General features: G+C 39.7%; 1 protein-coding gene across 11 annotated transcripts in view; it reads left to right on the top strand.

Annotated features, from left to right (window-relative positions):
• Positions 1 to 17,545, top strand: part of DUSP16 (dual specificity phosphatase 16) — a 65,161-nt gene that overhangs the window by 25,786 nt on the left and 21,830 nt on the right. For 6 of the 11 annotated variants that reach the window (XM_061476387.1, XM_061476386.1, XM_061476381.1 and 3 more), the window contains 3 exons: positions 4,637 to 4,714; positions 11,066 to 11,666; positions 12,819 to 12,957. In XM_061476387.1, the coding sequence (XP_061332371.1) occupies positions 11,436 to 11,666; positions 12,819 to 12,957 (370 nt within the window). In that variant the 5' untranslated portion in view covers positions 4,637 to 4,714; positions 11,066 to 11,435. Of the gene's footprint in view, positions 1 to 4,636; positions 4,715 to 9,854; positions 9,873 to 11,065; positions 11,667 to 12,818; positions 12,958 to 17,545 lie in introns of those variants that run through there. The other 5 variants (XM_061476390.1, XM_061476385.1, XM_061476384.1 and 2 more) reach the window with 2 other exon arrangements.

The raw sequence follows: 17,545 nt of genomic DNA, 5'->3' as shown, positions 1-17,545 counted from the left end.
TGTATAATATGATTCAAGTTCAAAGAAACACTTGGGATCCTTTGGGAAGGACGTAGCATGGCAGGTTACCTGGAGTGTAACTGAGCGAGATACCATGACTTCTGCTTATGTTCCTGAACGGAGGCCCTGTTGATATTCTTGTCAGTTAAACTAAAGTTTGAAAGCAGTTGTAATAAGCAGGCCATCAGAATTACCTTTGTGGGTACAAATTAGGTATGAAATTATGTTCTGTTCCCAGTGTGTGAGCTATCAGGAGTCTTGAGACTCATCGCTCATCATCTCATCATGGTGAGAGATTTGGGTCCCAAATGTTTGGATCTCCCTGGTCCTCACCTGCAGTTCAGCAGTCACTCCATGTCATAAACCAAACCCCTTCTTGCTCTGCACGGCCCAGAATGGGAGAGCTCTTAACAGGATTACTGCAACTGTCAAATTTCTGAGGACACCTCAGAACAACTTCAGTTATTCCATCATGTTAATTGGGAGACATTGCTGTATACCATATACCTCTACGTTTCCTTCCCTACTCCCACCTTGAGACAGCTGGGCTGTACCTCGTTTGTGGATTTGCTGTTTTCCACCGTTTATTCTGTTTCCTTGACGTATAGATGTTTTTTAAGAAGAAACCCAGTTAAACTGAACTGCTTTACTGAGTAGGACTGGGCTTACAAACATGTAATGTCAATGTTCTGTTGGGCCCAGCATCCCTTCTGAAGGTGCTTCTGTGTGCTTTTCTCAGTGTGTAGCATACACTGCTCACAATATTAATTTTGCTTTGAGCATGCAGAGGGCTTTTTAAATGAGTTTGACAACAGATTTAATTATCACTTGTTAGGTATTTTCTCTGTAAACTTCTAGATGTTTCTCTGTGCAGCTGACAGGACATGCATGCAGTGCAGTGCAGCACTGTATTTTCAGACACAAGCAGGAAGAAACAAAGTATTAATGTTGACAGTTTAAAAAAATAAAAAAAAAAAAAAGAAATTCCTTCCAAACTTTCTCATGCCCTGAAGTGAAGGGGTTGAATGTGCCTGTTGCCTTCCGGGAGAACTGGTGTCATTTCCTCAAATGGGTGAAACACCAGAACATTTTAACTCCCAGCGTACCATACTGTGGAAGCAAGTTTACAAGTCTCTGTTCTTAAAGGAGATTGAGTCAGTGTGATCTTTAGTCATTCAATTTAATTTAGGAGAAGAGTCATTAAAAAGTGTGTTGCAAGAAATTTACCCCTGCCTTGCCCAGAAGCTATTCTGATTTATTTCCCTAATAAAATTACCGTCATTATCCTCTGCCTTTAATCTGTCCTGGTTCTTGTACGAAGGCTTCAGATCCACCTTCTGTTTTCATCATACAGTGACCACAAAGCAGATCAGAGTTGGTTTGTTTTTTTCTTTTTTTTCTTCTTTCTTATTTGCAGGCCCACATTATTTGAATGTCTCCCTCTGAAAGTCTCTCAGTAGGCACAAAGCCTCAAACTTAAATGCTAGCCATTATCTGAAGTCTTCTAAAGAAGTAGCCCTGATTATTAAAACAGCTGTGCTTGATGATTATTTAGTGCTACTCTTCAGAGTACTCTTCCTTTTAATCTGTTTCTCAGCAAAAAGATGACCATGTAAAATGCAAAAGTCACCTTTCATGCTGTTCTGCAGAGCTACAGAACACAGTCAATTGGGGATGTGCTGACTGTGTAGTAGTTGCAAACCTTGGTGTTATGAAAGAGGCTGCCGTGAAGCAGTCTTGTTCTACAAAGTGTACGGATATGCTGGAATTTCATCAGCTTGAGGTTTTATGAAGTAGTTCAACTATTTAAGGTTTTCCCTTTTTTGGACTTTGAGTCTTTGAATTGAAAGCTAAAATGCAGTTGCTGGTAGAGATGGCAGGCATGGACTTTGCCAGTTGTCAGAATTAAATGATGAATCTTCACCATTTAGTATACAGGACCCAAATAACCCTTGTGTTTTGTAAGGATAGGTAGCTGCCTTACAGTTAAAATTTGGTTTGGTTATTCTTACATTACGTGCTGTGGGTTGGTTCTCTGCAGACTTGGATTATATAAATAAATAATTTTATTACTTACTGTAAATCTTGTAAGTTTTATATCAGCTAATCCATACAAGATCAGGTTTTATGGGAAGGACAGGACTAAACTTTTAGGAAAGGAAAAGTAGGTACTGAGGTCCTTACAAGGATGCTGTCACGGTTCTCTGTTCATTTTCTCACAAGGCTTCTAGCTTGCTTGGTGCACAACTCTAGCTCCATGTGACCCAACTGGTTAGGTTTGTTTAGCTGCAGTGTAGGGAAGGCCCTGAGCAAGAGAGGAGAAAAAAAGGTTTCCATTTCTAATTCTGGAAAATAGAAAAAGGTATTTAAATAAGGCCTGGAGGACGTCTTATTTGCCAGGAGTATGTAAAAAGGCAAGTTTATATCCTTTTGTAATGCACTGTAATTGAAAGGATGTATATTTCTTTTCCTAAAGTCAGCAGAAAAATCCTGGCCTCATAATGAAAAAAGGCTTTTTAAAAACTTTCTCCTAAGCACAAAGAGCTGAAGTTTCCACTTTAAACTTGGGTGGCTCATTCATATTTCACTTAATGGTAATATGGTATTCTCTTTCTCCCTCCCCCTTCTTACCACCAAGGCTAAAAAGGAGGAGGGGACATATAAAATGTTTCTGAAAATTACAGGAAATGTCTGTTCCTTTAACAGCATTGCCAGGGAATTTCCAAATGCGCTTAATGCTTATGGCTGAACTTGCAGCAGCTCGGTCTTCAGTCGTGAGTGGATCCTGTTCTAAAAATGTGATACCTCCTTCCAGTAAACTGTGTTGAAATTGAGTGTATGCTTTGGTTTTCATCTGCTCTTCAGCAGAGTTAATTGCACCCAATGGTGAAATGAGGGCTCTTGGGGGCTGCTTTAAAAACCTGTTTTGCTTCTATTTATTGAAGTGTGGAAAATGGTATATAGTTTCCTGAAGGGGTAGCTGGTTTATTTGTAAGGACTTTGGAGAGGCATGGGGTGGCAGCTACCAGTGAATGTGAAGACTACCTCACAGTGTTCAGAGACTTCAGCAACTGCTTGTGAATCAGTAAGGAGCAAAGAGGGAGATGCTTTCTGTCCCAGTATTTTGTTTCCTTGGGCTGTCACAAGGTGGTCTCTGATCATAGGGTCTTGTCTCTAGCCTAATCAGTGTTGAGCACCAGGTTAGTTTTAATTTCCATTGATGAGATTAGAAAAGGGGATAGCGACAGATACAGTGAGTAGGATGAGTTTTTTCTTCATTCTCCTTTGCCTTCTGCCAGGCTTCTGTCACTGGATTAGGGGAAAAAGCAAGGGAGATCTGCAGAGCCTTTTCTTGGGCTCAAAAGGGCGTCTGCCAGCCCAGGCAGGCAGAGGGAGGAAGACATGGCACAGTCTTCCACAGTCCACCAGGTCTTCTCATCCACCTCTCTGCCCTGCTGCTCTCACATACTTACACCTGTGTGCTAATGGTGGGCAAGTGAGAGGATCTCCAGCCTGGGATACCCTAGGGACAAACACACAGGTCCCAAACAGGGTCTCCGTCCCAGTGGGCAGAGCATGTTCTGGGTAGCAAACTCTCATTACGTGTCTGAAGGGCTCTAGCCCCATTTTCTGCTGCTGGTGTTGGCAGGGTTTTTAGAGCAGTTGCGTAAAGACAGAGAGGTGATTCTTGTAGCTCCTTTTCTTGCGAGGTGACGTGGGATATGACTGTTGTAATGTGCTCAGCCCTCTGCTACAGTGGCTCTTTGTGGTTGTCGTATAGTTTACTACTTGGTTGGGAGCCACTCCTGGGTTTCGTAATACGGCAGTGCTCGGCAATAATTTATTACCATGGTTTATATTACAGTGATTAAGCGGAGCTGTCATCTCTTGATTGTGATGATTTGAATCTTGTTTTTAGCTGCCCAGGAAACGGTTTGGAATTGACACTAATGTGTTTGTTTTTACTTCCTCGTGTAAAGGTTGTAATTTAATTTGTTCACCTAGGAACAGCAAGTACTTTGTATAGAAGTTGTACGGGTATGACTATACGTAATGATTGCTGACGCCAGCGTTACCAGTTTCCAGTGTTGACTTTTCTAGTGTGTGGGGAGGTGGGATTAATTACCTGAGACGTTCTGTTTTCGTTAGTCTTTGTGAAAAATATTGTTGTAGTCAGACTTACATATGGCAGTCTCCTATATTAACAGACACTGAGTGATAGTGTGTGTGAACTTCCTTGAATTCAGGCAAGTGCTTCACCCATAGGTCCTAGTTACAGATTAGTTTTCTAGCAAGAAAATGTGTCAAATTTTTTTGAAGGCTACTGTTGCTTGGGGTTTTTTTGCTTGTTGGTTTGGTTTTTATTTAAGTATCTCCAACCTTTTTAAAGATAGTTGGGAGATTTGCTCTAGGTTTTTTTCTTTCCTTTTAGAAAATCAGTATAACATCGCTCTCTATTTCAGACCCTTTCCATGTAAACTAATGCTAGCATTTATAAAACTCTTCTCACTTAGGTTTTCACGTGTTTGGGGGAGTTTTACAGCAAATGACTGCACTGAAAATGTGAAATCTGTTTTCTGGGATGTTTTTTGTCTTGTAATAAGGATCTTTTTTTTTTTCCCTCAACTATGTTTAGGTATTTCATTCTGCTGACCTCTGTATGTGGATCGCCCTTTGTCCTGTTCAGCCCATTTAGATTTTGACTTATACGTAGGTGAGTAATTGCTTTTAACATGAAATGATAAATTCTGGACTACTTTGACATGAATTCATTTCATTTGCTTTGACTTGGAAGTCATACAGTTAGAATCATCTTCTAAAAATCCATTTACACTTCTCCTGGTTGCCTAGTGTCACAAGCAATATAAAACTAAGAATGTTATGTATTACAGTATTTGTTTGGAGTGGATTAGGTAAGCTTTCATTCTTGGTGTCACAGAGCAATATGCTGTGAACTTGCAATGAAAAAGTATTTTGAAATGAAAAGAGCTTCTTGCTTGTATGGGTGGAGAAGGGAGTCCCTGGATAAAGCCTGAGCTGTTGAGCAGAGTGACGTAACAGATCAAGAGCATGTTCTAACGCTTCCCATGAGCTCACATTCTATCAAGTTTCCCTGCTATAATACTTTAAAATGTCTGTTGTTCCACAGTAAATGTCAAAGAGGTTGGCTTCTTGGTAAATGCAAGTGATGGCAATCTGGTTTATTGCTTACAGTTGGTGATGGTGCATGGATGATTCTTGCAAGAACATTGAACATATTTGAGGGCTATGTTGGTAGTAGGTCAGCAAAATGTTTTGGTGGTGTGGGTTTTGGTTTTGGTTTGGTTTTGGTAGTAGAGCACATTATATTATTTCAAAATCACTATTTATATGAAAAGCAGTGTCTTACTGGTATCTAAATAGAAGGTCCATTCATTTTGCTTAGCCCAACTGTCTTAGAGGTAGGTGTAGTAGGCGTAGAAACTGAACGAGCTTGAAACTCTAGACTGGGGTCTTTTATGCAGCTTATGTATGAGAAATTGATTACTTTTCTGATTTTATCTCTCCATGTATCAGTCTTAGATTGGAGAAGGAGAAAAAACGTGGTATTATCCATTCTGACTGCTTACATAGATCTAAAGTGCAGATGTGCTGAAAGCAGGAGAGGAGGGAGCAGCCATTCTGATCATAGGGATAAGCAAAGGAAAGCAGCAAGAAATTATTAAAACTTCTTTTCTTTTATGAACATGGTACATAAGAGACTTAAAAAATATTAAAAATGTATGTGTTTCTATTTGAGTGATTTCCTCACTGCTCTCTTGCACTAAAGTGGAGTGTGCTTGGTAGAGTGGGGGAAAGTCTGTGTTCTTCAACTCCCCTCAATCAATGTGAGAAAATGATGGGCTTATGAGATGATGACACTTACTTGAGTCACCTCAAAAGCCAAAACACCCTCATTCCCCTCAGTTGAGAACGCGAGCCCTTGTTAACAGGGCTCTTTTAAATCACAAGCATTTGTAATCTCATTCCTGTGTGGTCTGCACAATGGCAGGCAAGACATAGGCTTATTGTAACTTCAGCTACATTTTTTCACCCAGACTTTACACTTTATTACAGAGTTGTCAATCTGGAATTTATTGGCTTGCTTGCTAAATTCAGAAGAAGTATAGCCATTTCTCACTTTCACTTAAAAATCTTATTTCCCTTGTGCTCCGTAGACACTTTGGGTTAAGTAGGAACTTGGGGAGGGATTGGCCCTCCTTGGTTGTCACTCAGTCTCTAGCAGAATAGGTTACAAGCATCTCTCCAGAACAACTTTTATTTCTGTCTTTCTGAGGCTGGCGAGGGAATGCTGTGACTGTCATAGATGGTGGGAAGGGGTGGGGGGAAATCTTGCAGGAGTGGGAATTCACCCTGTGATACTCAGATCAGGAGTTCCTTTCTGATGCAGGAGTTTGTGCAGGCTTGTTCGTTGAGTATCACCTGTGGCTGTGGTGATAGGGACTGGTATGGTATTGGCACCAGATACTGAACCACTGTCAGCTCCCAGCTAAGTAACACTGAAGCCAAATACTCCTTTGAAAACAGCTGATGTGCTAGCAGTGGCATGTTTCCTGCAGTTTAGGATCTCCTGACTCTGTGTTTTGATTCAGCTTTTGCGTTTCTTTTTTATGCTGGTGCCCATCCTGAGTAACATGAAAGGAAGCTTGGCTGTAGGAGCAGATAGTGTTTTTCTCATATGTGCATGTGTTTGCTTCTAGACAGCAGAAAAACACAAGGTTTTAAAAAGATCAACTTTCAGGTGTCTCAAGCTGACTATGCAAGAGCTGCCCTTCAGGACTTTCTGATGTCCAGGTGCTGTAAAGTTATTAGGTTGGCGTTTAGCCATGCAGTACTGATGTATGCAGGAGCATTGCTGTATGCACCTGACAAAGCAGGCATTGGTGACGTTGGGAACACAATTGCTGAGTGATTGTGACACCAAAGTCCAACTTCAAGGTTATCTTCTTACGTGAGGTAGACAGTCTTTCAGAGATTGTAGCAAGGCTTCTAGAAGCTCTTTGCTAGTTCCTTAACCAAGGTAGAATTAGAGCATCCTTCTGAGAATTTTAAAAATACATTCTTCTTCATCTGCCTCTTTAAAAAAAGTTGCTATTATATGAGTCAAAGACTGAGATCATTAAAAAAAACATCATGCCATGATGCAAGGGAATTGCTTGGACTCAAAATCATAGAAGTGAAATTAGTAGTGCAAACAAAATGTGAGTTATTTTGACTGAAGAATCAAACACACAACTTTAGTGCCAGGCTTACAGTTAAGTGGTTGCTTGCTTCGCTCCATCTGAGCCATTTGGGATGGTGGCAAAGAGAGATCTTGTAGTTCTGCGGCAGCATTACATACACATATTGGAGATCCACTATTGGTTGTATGGAAGGTTGTAGTGTTTTTGTTATTTTGGTAAGGAAAAACTGAAAACACTTGGCAAGTTTGGAACAGATCTTTCTAGTTTTACAGTGAGTTAAAAGTTCAGTTTTTTTCTTTAAAAGATATAACAGTGCCATGTTCCAGTCCATCTACAAGGAGGAAGAAGCCGTGCAGTGTTACCAGTATATATGTGACTTCATGCAGTATTCCCATAGCCCAATTCGGGATCACTTTTCTGTAATCCTGATTTCAGTGTAGAACATCCTATGACTAAGATGGTTTCCTAGCTTGAAGATCACCAACATAATGGCCTGTTTAGGGCAAAGCATTCATTATACTGCATCATTTTATGAGACACTATGGTGTCAATACATACCACTATGATCCAAGTCACAAATAGCGCTGCAGAAAGAGAACACTCAAGAAACTGAATTTTAGGTTTTTACAAACTATGATTAGGAATGAAATGTGTAACACCTTATAGTAGCTAAATGATAAGAGCAGTCACCAGGAAGGGGAGGAGAGCTCTAGTGTTTAGCTGAAGTAAGAGGCTGCCAGTTTCTCTTGTTTAGATAGGTCCCAAGGAAGAGTCCCAAAGGCTGATAGGACCAGAAAGAGAATTAAACAAAATGAAACTCCGTAACTGAAAGAAAATGTTGTTCTTCCCCTGCCCAATGGAGCTGTTCCTGTAAAAATAGGATTTCAATCACAGTAACTTGAGGTGACATTTCTGTCAAGTTTTCTACTTTCAGGCCATGGGCAGAATGCTTTCAGAAACCTAACACATAGATATATGTAAAGGTAATGGTGCTATCTAAAAGGATTGTTGACTGGTGGTCCACATGCGTTATGTTGTTTACATGCTTTTTCCCTAGTCACCATATATGACTGGTTTGAGTTCTTTTTAAGGGTTTTTTGAAACAAACTTCCATCACATGAGAGTGAAGGCTAAGACAGTGAGCAGTAAGCATTTAGAAGATTAGAAATCTAACCAAACTGAAAGTTGCAGAATAAAGATTACATCTTTTTAACAGCCTCCGGTTTAGAGATCTGTAGTTTCTCAGCTGCTTTATTTTCCTGTTATTACTTGGACTTTAAATCAGCAATTTACCCATCAAAACAAACTGTCTAGTTCATGAACAAACTGTCTAGCTCACAAAGGAGCTTGAGCCAATTCCCACTAGAGCCAGTGGAAAAGTTTTCATTGAGTTCAGTGGGTTTGGTATCTGGCAGTCGTTGATACAAATAAAAGAGAATCAAAATTCCTGACAGGACATGTTAAGAGAAAGAAGAAGAATTAAAAAAAAAAAAAGCAGAATATTTTTTTCTCTCTGGAAAAAAATGGACACAACTATCAAGTTTCACTTCTCCCGCTTGCATAATGCCATGGTCCTGTAATACCTTCCTCAGGCCAGTATATAGTGACTGCTCTTTGAGGGAGGAATATCTCTGAGAATAAAGTTGTAAAGATAGGGTTTTTTTTTTAAATAGGTTTAATTAAGGCTTGGGGTAGTAATTTTTCCAATAATATTTGTGTTTTAGAGCAACATGCATTTCACTGCTGTACACTTCCATTGATCTGGACAAACTTAAAAGCACCGGCTCTGTAGCACTAGAGTCAGGGCAAAGAGAAAATCACATCTTGTTAACCTAATGGCTGTTTATGTGAAACCTGGTGGGTTTGAGTTGCTACATGAAACTCTTAACCAAACAAGTTTCTTTCAGTTTCCTTTTTGGGTTGTTCAGGTGAAGGTTGCACTTTTCTCAGAATTTATTTAAGATTTTGTCTGTGTTGATCTGTATAATATATTTTATCAGTAAAACATCTGCTGACCTGGGATTTCCCATTGCTAAACAGAACTGACCTATTGCTGTAACAGGACTTTCAATAACTATCTATAGGTTAGTTTCAGTTCATTACTTCTGTTGCAATTAATATAGATAGCAAACATTTCAAACTGGAGCAGCAAGTCAAGGCAATAAGTAAAATCTAAGTTTTCCATCTGAACCTCTTGAAATACTTATTAATATTTAAAGTCTTCATTCTCATATATACCTGTATATGCAGTAAGACTCCAGGAAGACATAGCCTCATAACTTGCTTCTGTTCACAAATGCTTTACTGCCTCAAGGGTGTTAATTAAGTAGATTTTGGTTTTCTTCATCTGGCCAGTTCAGTTTTGTGATACTTGTGTTATTTTGCTTTGTTCCAGCCAGGAGAAAGCAGAGGTAGAAAGGCTCTTTGGGTCATAGGTTGTGTGGCATGGGCCAGAACTGACATAAGAGTTGCTTGAAGGCACACTGCCTTGTACAAGAGGTGTTGCATAGTTCTGCTGACCTAAAATCACTTCCCCTGACAGGGAAAGGGAGTGCGATGGTACGAGACATGCAAACTGACGTGTTTTTTTGCTGAGCTGGCTTTACCCTGCGCTGATCTGAGTGCAGATTAGTCTGCCACACTAACAAGGTGAGGAACTGTCAGGCTTGTTCTTTCACGGACAAGCTCTAACCTGCGGGCTCTGCTACCTAAGTTGAAAAAGTCATCACCCTCAGCTATCCCCTCTTGCTGGAGCTGGTGACCAAGGCAGCTCAACATATGGTTTGTCTTACTGTTGCAGCCTTTCAGTTCTTAAAAGGGGCCTATAACAAACATGGGGAGAGACTTTTTATGAGCACCTGTTGTGATAGGATGGGGGGTGATGGTTTTAAACTAAAAGAGGGGAGATTCAAGCTGGACATGAGGAATACTTTTTTTACAGTGAGGGTGGTAAAACACTGGCACAGGCTGCCCTGAGAGGTGGTGGATGCACCGTCCCTGGAGACATTCAGGGCCAGGCTGGATATGGTTCTGGGCAACCTGATTGAGTTGAAGATGTTCCTGCTCATCATAGGGGGGTTGGACTAGATGACCTTTGAAGGTCCCTTCCAACCCAAACTGTTCTATGACTCTATTCTGTGTCTCTAATGTCCCATCTACTTCAGAAGGTCCGAAGACAGTACTCACTGCTGTATCTTCCAGTAGTGTATTCATGAGGCCTTCATTTCCACGTCTGGTGGTTAATTCAAATAAAATGCTTGTGTTTTGTTGTAGTATCTTATTCTGGTTTCTCTTCAACCATGTTCTTAAAGAAAGGAGGTGGACGTACGTTTTGTCTCTTCTTTTACACAGTTTCAGTTCCCCAGTTCGCAGTGCTGGTTTGTGAAATACTTTCCAGGGCATTAAACTTTAAAAATGTATCTTAGTTAATTTTACAACTTTTTACTAAGTGGTGAAGTACTGAAACACATTTAATTAGTTTTGCTATTGAAAGGAATGCATGATTTAGGGTAGTATATCTTAATTATATTCTAACAAAGTCTTGTGAAGAGGCAGAGCTAGTGGTAAAAAGAGTCCGCAATTAAGACATGGTATGTTGCCTGAAATCAAGATAATTGTCCAGGCAAGATCATTGGAATAGCTTCAGAGACTGCAATTGCGACTGCTCTCTCTAGGTGTTTGGCCTATATAGCAGAGAGGGGAACTTCTCAGGAGCGTATTTATTATATGGTACAGACTACTGTGCAGTTGGCCTCAGAGTTGAACGTTTTGTTCTGCAAACTTGCATGGCCTCATCTGGTTTGTGGTTTATTTATTTTTTTTTCATCTTCCCTTTCTTACAGGCTCTTAGTCCGGTGTAAAGCTGATGGGTGGGCGCAAAGGTAAAGAATGATGTAATTCAGCAGCCACCAGAAAGCATCTTTTGTTTGAATTGTAAAATGGCTACTCCATAGTCATCTCCCAATGAATCAGATGTGAGGGGCTGCTTTGTGGAATGCACCCTTTGTAACGGCACATCAACTGGAAGCAGGAGGAGACATTCAGTTGAAGAGCTCTTTCTGAAAATGGGTTTAACTTTTCTTTTGCCAGTCACTACCAGCATGACCTCATACACTTCTAGTACAATGGTGTGGCTAAGCCTTTGAGTACACAGCCATTACATCATCGCAGCAAATTAGAGAGGGAGGTGGTGAAAGAGGCCTTATTGTTGTCATGGCCGATGAGATGATCAGGACTCAACTCATTGTCGCCGAGAAGTTGGTGGCTTTGCTGGAGAGTGGTACAGAAAAACTGCTGCTGATTGATAGCCGCCCCTTTGTGGAATACAATACGTCCCACATCTTGGATGCCATCAACATCAACTGCTCCAAGCTTATGAAGCGGAGGCTGCAGCAGGATAAAGTTTTGATTACTGAGCTCATTCAGCATTCAGCAAAACACAAGGTAGGGGTCATTTTCTGCTTCTTCTTTGTATTTGGTTAAAAGAGTGCCTGGAAGGCAACTTGTAGTAGTTTTTCTTTAGATATTTCATTTTAAGAGTCCAAAACTAAGAGACTGAGGTTTGCTGAGCTCTTACCTGACGTAAGAGGCTCTTGGATACTACTGAGTTTATCTTTGAGATTCTTTGTAGCCCAGTTTTCCCTAAGTGACAGAGTAATGGAAAGGGATTTAGAAATTACTCAGAAAGAATGCTCTCAGCATTCTTGTATGTCTGTCAAATCCCAGTCCCTAAAATGTATGTCATTAAGGCAGGAAACATTCTCCTTCTAAACTTTGAAGGACTCTTTAGAGTCTGTGGTGGTGGGGATTGCTTAGAAAGTCATCATGCAGTTTTCAAAGAAACCATAGCTCTGTCAATCCTGGCTTTTACTTTCTGTTAAAAATGCTTTTTGTGGGAGGAGTTTGATGGGGTTTGATTGTTGGGTTTGTTTGGTTTGGTCAGGGGTTTTAGTTTTGTTTTGTTTCTTTTTTCTTTAAATAGTGTTATCAGTGAAAAGAAATCAGCTGAGCTGTTTAAACTTAATGTGTATCTGTGTGTGAGGTTTGGGTTTCTTTTTTTAATCCACTGGTACTTGTTTCAAATGTTTTACTGAGTACAAAAAAAAACTATTACATTCTTGCTTTGACATGTTAAAAACTGAATACGATGATGTTATCTAAAGCATATTTTATATATAAAGTTCAGTAGATGGTTAAAATGTGTGTGGCTTTAGGCAGTTAAAGGTCTCTTTATACACAAAAACCCTAAAGCAGAAACTGAGGTAGGGCCTTCTATTTAAAAAGCTTAGTTTTTAAGCTAACCAACCAACCTAGCTGAAAGTGAAGCATTTTACAAGTGACATAAAACTATCTAATAGCAGAAGTTTAGAGAGTGTGCTTCAACTTGGAGCAAATAATCAATTTGCAAAGTCTCAAAGGGATTAAATCGGATCAGACATGTTAAGTTTTTATTTTAAACTGTTTTGTATGCAGCTGTATAAGAAATCTGTATCTGAGCTGCTGTATAGCAAATACGTGGGAACCCTGAGGTGGGTGATAATGTGGTGCTTTTAATCATCTTCCTTGACATCTTATTGTGAACTACTTGTGTTTCAGATTGAAATTGATTGCAAGCAGGAAGTGGTGGTGTATGACCAAAGCTCTAAAGATGTGTCCTCTCTCTCATCTGACTGCTTTCTTACTGTGCTCCTGGGCAAACTGGAGAAGAATTTCAGTTCTGTGTATCTGCTTTCAGGTATGATGTACCAAGAAAAAAACCTCTTGAATAAGTGAAGAAATTAAATGCTGTCATTAAGTAGACATGTACACTGTTTTGTAACAGTGCTGGTACAAATTTCAGTTGCAGCATAGTTTTTCCTGTAGTTATTTAAGCATATAGTGGCACTCACATATAAACGCTTAGAAATGATATCTTACAGGGGATATATTACACCATTAGTACTGTGTACATAGAAACTGCTCAATGCAGGTTTTTTTAGATGCAGTTGTCTCTATTTTAGGTGCAAAAATAGCAAACAAAATGTTTTTCCTTGGTCTTTTAAGTAATGCATGTGCTAGGAAGAAAATCTGATCCTCACTGTATTGGTAATTATTACAGTGAGAACAAGAGAAATGTTCTTCCTGAGTTATGGAGATTATTTTGTGTGACATCTTAAACTTCAGCTCCTTATGTGGTAGCACTCTATTTAGTTAGGTCTTCTCTCTCCCCATCTATTTATTTATTTATTTAAATTCTAGATCTAAGCATTCATAGACATTAAAGTCTTTATAAAACAGGATTTGTTGGTGTGGAAGTGTGCTTGTGGTGTCATTTCTGTCATGGAACAGTAGACCCACTGTTCACAAGAAGGAATAAGGAGGGACATGAAGGAGATCCAGGGCTGAAAGAAGAAGGAATGGCGAATACAAGTAGGAAATCCATTTGCAGTGAGTCAGTTGGTGATCTAATGAAGTGTATACATAGTCGCTGAGAAATAGTAAAACTACAGTCAGAAACTGAATAATGATGAGGAAATGGGAAAGAGAACTCCAGAGAGATACTTCCTCTTAGCAAGAAGCTTTTACTGGGGTTTGTATTGACTTCAGATGAAAGTGATAGGGAGGTGGTTGGGTTACTGAAAGAACCTTTCTCAAACTATTTGGAAAGTGAGTACAGAGAAAATGCGTAAATTTTTGCACTTGGGCAGCTGCGTTTGGTGCTCATATGAGCTGTACTTAAACAAAGTAGGGTTTTGCTTTGGCTGTGTTTGGTGCTTCCGTTTTCTTTGCTGTCTTGGTAAAGATTATACCTGTGGGTTGTGAACTACAATATTGGAATAAGTAACAGTTCTTCCATACAAGCTTCCAAGTAAATGGGTGGTGTCTAGGCACAGTAAATGTTTAATATAAAAGCAATGAAATATGTGGTTGATACTCCTGTAAATTTGAAACTTATTTAAAAAATAAGCTAATATAGAAGCAGTTCATTTTTCTTAAGACATCCTTTTATTGTTCAAATACCCAACTCTGCTCATCTGTCCTGAGATTTCTTTAATAACCAGAAGTGTATTAGAGCTCCATGCAGCAATACAGACTATTCACAACTTAATTTCCATGACAGAACAAGATACAGCTCTCTAATAACTGAGAGTTACACTTCATGGCAGGGAGGAGTTGTGGGGAATCCTTAATAAGGGCAAGCAGAGGGGAGTGTCACAAAACTTCCCTTCCTTCTACTGTCCTGCTACAGACAAGATAGATGAAACATGGCTTTGATCATGTATTTCCTCTGCTGGACCCCATGCAGGAGATGGTTAGAGTGTCTCCATCCTCAGACTTTCCCATGGCTCCTGTAAGAATGGACAGTACCAGGAAGGGACCATTCCCCAGTTTCCAAGTGCATACCAGTTGCATGTATCATAATGATGCTATGAAAAATAGATTTGGTTTTATTTCTAGCACACAGTAGTTGCCTGTTAAAGCTGAAAATGTAACTTAAACCACATGTAAAGATACTAGTGTGCATTAGCTAGGTGAGGTGAACTTAGCTATGTGCAGCTGGTAAGGATTATTTTGGGTGTCAGAGAGAGGGAAAGGGGATCTAATGCATTAAAACACTGTTTATACAAAGGAGGATTTTTATTTTAGCATATCAATGCATTTTTCCTAGAAAACATTAAATTTGACAGTTTAATCTTATTTTTGGTTAAATAGCAATAAGGATATTTATGAGTGCAAAAACAACTGATGGCTTTAAAACCAGTGGTTAGAGGAGTATAGAAAAAAAGGGGAATATAGGGGGAAGGGTTTACTCCTGATCTATTACAGATTAGTGCTTATTTCAGGAAATATACCCAACTAAGATGGCAGTAATGAATGTCAGTTGTATTACTTCAGCTCTCTACCATTTTCTTCTTTTATAATACGTTTGTTCTGATTTTAATCCTTACACAAGAAAAAGCATTTCACAGTCTTCTTGTTTTCTTGCATCTATTAAAAAACTAGCTACTTACTAAACACACCCACCCAAGAAACCTTAGGGATGTGGGGTGAAAGAGAAGATGCTAGATTCAGTGTTATGGAAAGCATCTTGGTGATTATTGATATGTGGCTCTAGAAAACTAGATAAAATGTGTCGTCTCAGCAAGCTGATGACGAACTCTCATAAATGTTTATGGCTGATAATGAGAGTAGGGGTCAGTGCACCATGTAAAAAGAGCAACCTTTGGACTTCAGTTTTCTCTGTGCCGCTCAATCAGGTTTATTTAAAATAGTGATCTTAAGTAAACACTGGGGGGTAGGAAAATATTTTTTTTTATTGGGATAGAATAAGGAGCAATTAACAAGTATCTGAAATTCCTGCATCTGTTCTTCCTGCCTCCCCCCATTACTGAGCAGTCGATGAGGTGGGGTTTTATTTAGGTTGTGCATAAAGGTATGCTCTACCCTGGAGGTTATTTTTCGGTAGCTGTAAATGTAAAGACCTCAGAGGAACCCTTGCCAGTTGGTTTAAGCTCTTGATCTAACCTCATAGATATATCTATAATCTGCTGGAGAGTGTTTTCAGGAATTTGGTTTAGTTCTTAACAGTGCACAAAACACTGAAATACGGGTACTGAAGGCTTAACCCCAGTCCCATCACTGCATCTACTCTGGTGAGTTAAATAAGATTTAAACATGGAGATGTTCTCTTTGAGAACTTTATTTACTTTAATGGAGTCCTTTTCCTAGTTACAGTGTTTTTATGATGTTCCTGCTTGCTCTGTAGAAACAAGAGAGACTACTGATTCTTGCTTGAATTACAATTAAAGCTATAAACATCAAGAGTCTTGCTTCTATTCCACTACGCCAATGAGAATCATTCGTGTCGTACTTTCCTACACACTCTTCCCTACTTCTGTTAATCTGTTTTACTCCTGCTTGAGCAAGTATAGATATCTATGTGATGGTTACCTGTCAAATTTTGCCTGTACAGAAAATGAAACCCATCTTTTTATTTTGTGTTGGGTTTTCATGGGTTTTTTGTTGTTTTTTTTTTTTTAATGGAAGACTCAACAGTCTTGTTGAGGAAGGATTTCTGAAAGGGAAGAAACCCAACTAGCCAACCACCCAACAACCCCCTAAGCCAGAGACCAGAGAAATGCCTACCTTTCTGTATTTCCAACCTGATGTTAAAACTTGTAAGGAGCCCCAGACAGACAGATTGTACTGGTTCTGAACTGAAGCCAAAAGCGAGAATTCTTGTACGTGGGTGGTGGATGTGGAGCAGTGTTAAATGTCCAAGAAGGACTAGCTAAACTTCAGAGTATTGTAATGCAGGGTCATAGAAACAGTTTCACTGAACTCTCTAGGAATTTCTTAGTGCTGCACGGTGACAGTGTATTTTGTGAGCAAACAACCAAGGACATATTTTTCTGTCAGTGGCAAACAGAATGAGTTCAGTGAGATTGGGCAAAGGTCCTGGAAACAAAGTAGCGATTAGCCAGGGACTGTTGCAAAAGGTATGTTTTTGCTGGAGTCCCAAATCGTTGTTTTCCCTCTGACCTGTCCCTCACCTGACAAGTGTGTGTACAGAGCGGAAGGCTTGCGTGGAGGATGCAAGAAGAAAACAAGTGAGGAACTCTTCTACAGTCTTGTTTATGCTGGCTTTTTTCTTAAAAATATTTGAAATTGGAAGCCCATTGAAAGGAATCCTAGTATAGAAATGCCAGTATCTCTAGGGTACATTTATCATGGCGTTGTATCTACTTGCCTAAAGCAAAGCTGGACAGAAAAAAAGCCCAGTGCTCTCTCCCTGCTTTGTCACTAGAGAAAACATGCCTTGTGGCAGAGGAGAAGGAAATCTTAACAATATTCCCTTATAGGTAGAGCTGGTAATTTTTATCTCCTGAAGTGACCAGCGCTGCAAAACCTGAGCTTTCTTCCCCACTTCTGCAGCCCCATATGCCAAGCAGGAGGGTACCCAGTGTGGACTGAAAGATGGCATGATGTAGCTGTGGTTTGTGCCATCTGATAAACTCCTGTCTGACATCTTTAACACTATTTAAGTGTTAAAGTGTTAAGCGTTGGAGTTTAGTAATTTCTGGTTGTGGCTGACTGAAGTTCTGAGTGTTCCCAATATGTAAGTCTTTGCAGAGTCCCGCAAGGAGAAGAGCACACCTTCAAACGGTGGTCATAGGTTAAAATAGTCAAGACATCTGCAAATTGAATTAATTAGAGCGAGAATGAGCTCTTAAATACCCTGCCAGTGTTCAGAGAAGGAAGGATGGTAGCACAATGATGCCAGCTTTCCTGGTACCCTGGCTGATGCTATTAGAAGCAAATCTATTGAAAGAGGTAAAAAC

The sequence above is a fragment of the Pezoporus flaviventris genome, unplaced genomic scaffold (genome assembly GCF_033815535.1).
Source record: "Pezoporus flaviventris isolate CSIRO_AGI_PZ_B2104156 unplaced genomic scaffold, CSIRO_AGI_Pfla_v1 ptg000096l, whole genome shotgun sequence".
NCBI classification, from domain to species: domain Eukaryota; kingdom Metazoa; phylum Chordata; class Aves; order Psittaciformes; family Psittacidae; genus Pezoporus; species Pezoporus flaviventris.
The sequence above is the reverse complement of the archived record's forward strand: the minus strand, read 5'-3'. Positions and strand labels throughout refer to the sequence as shown.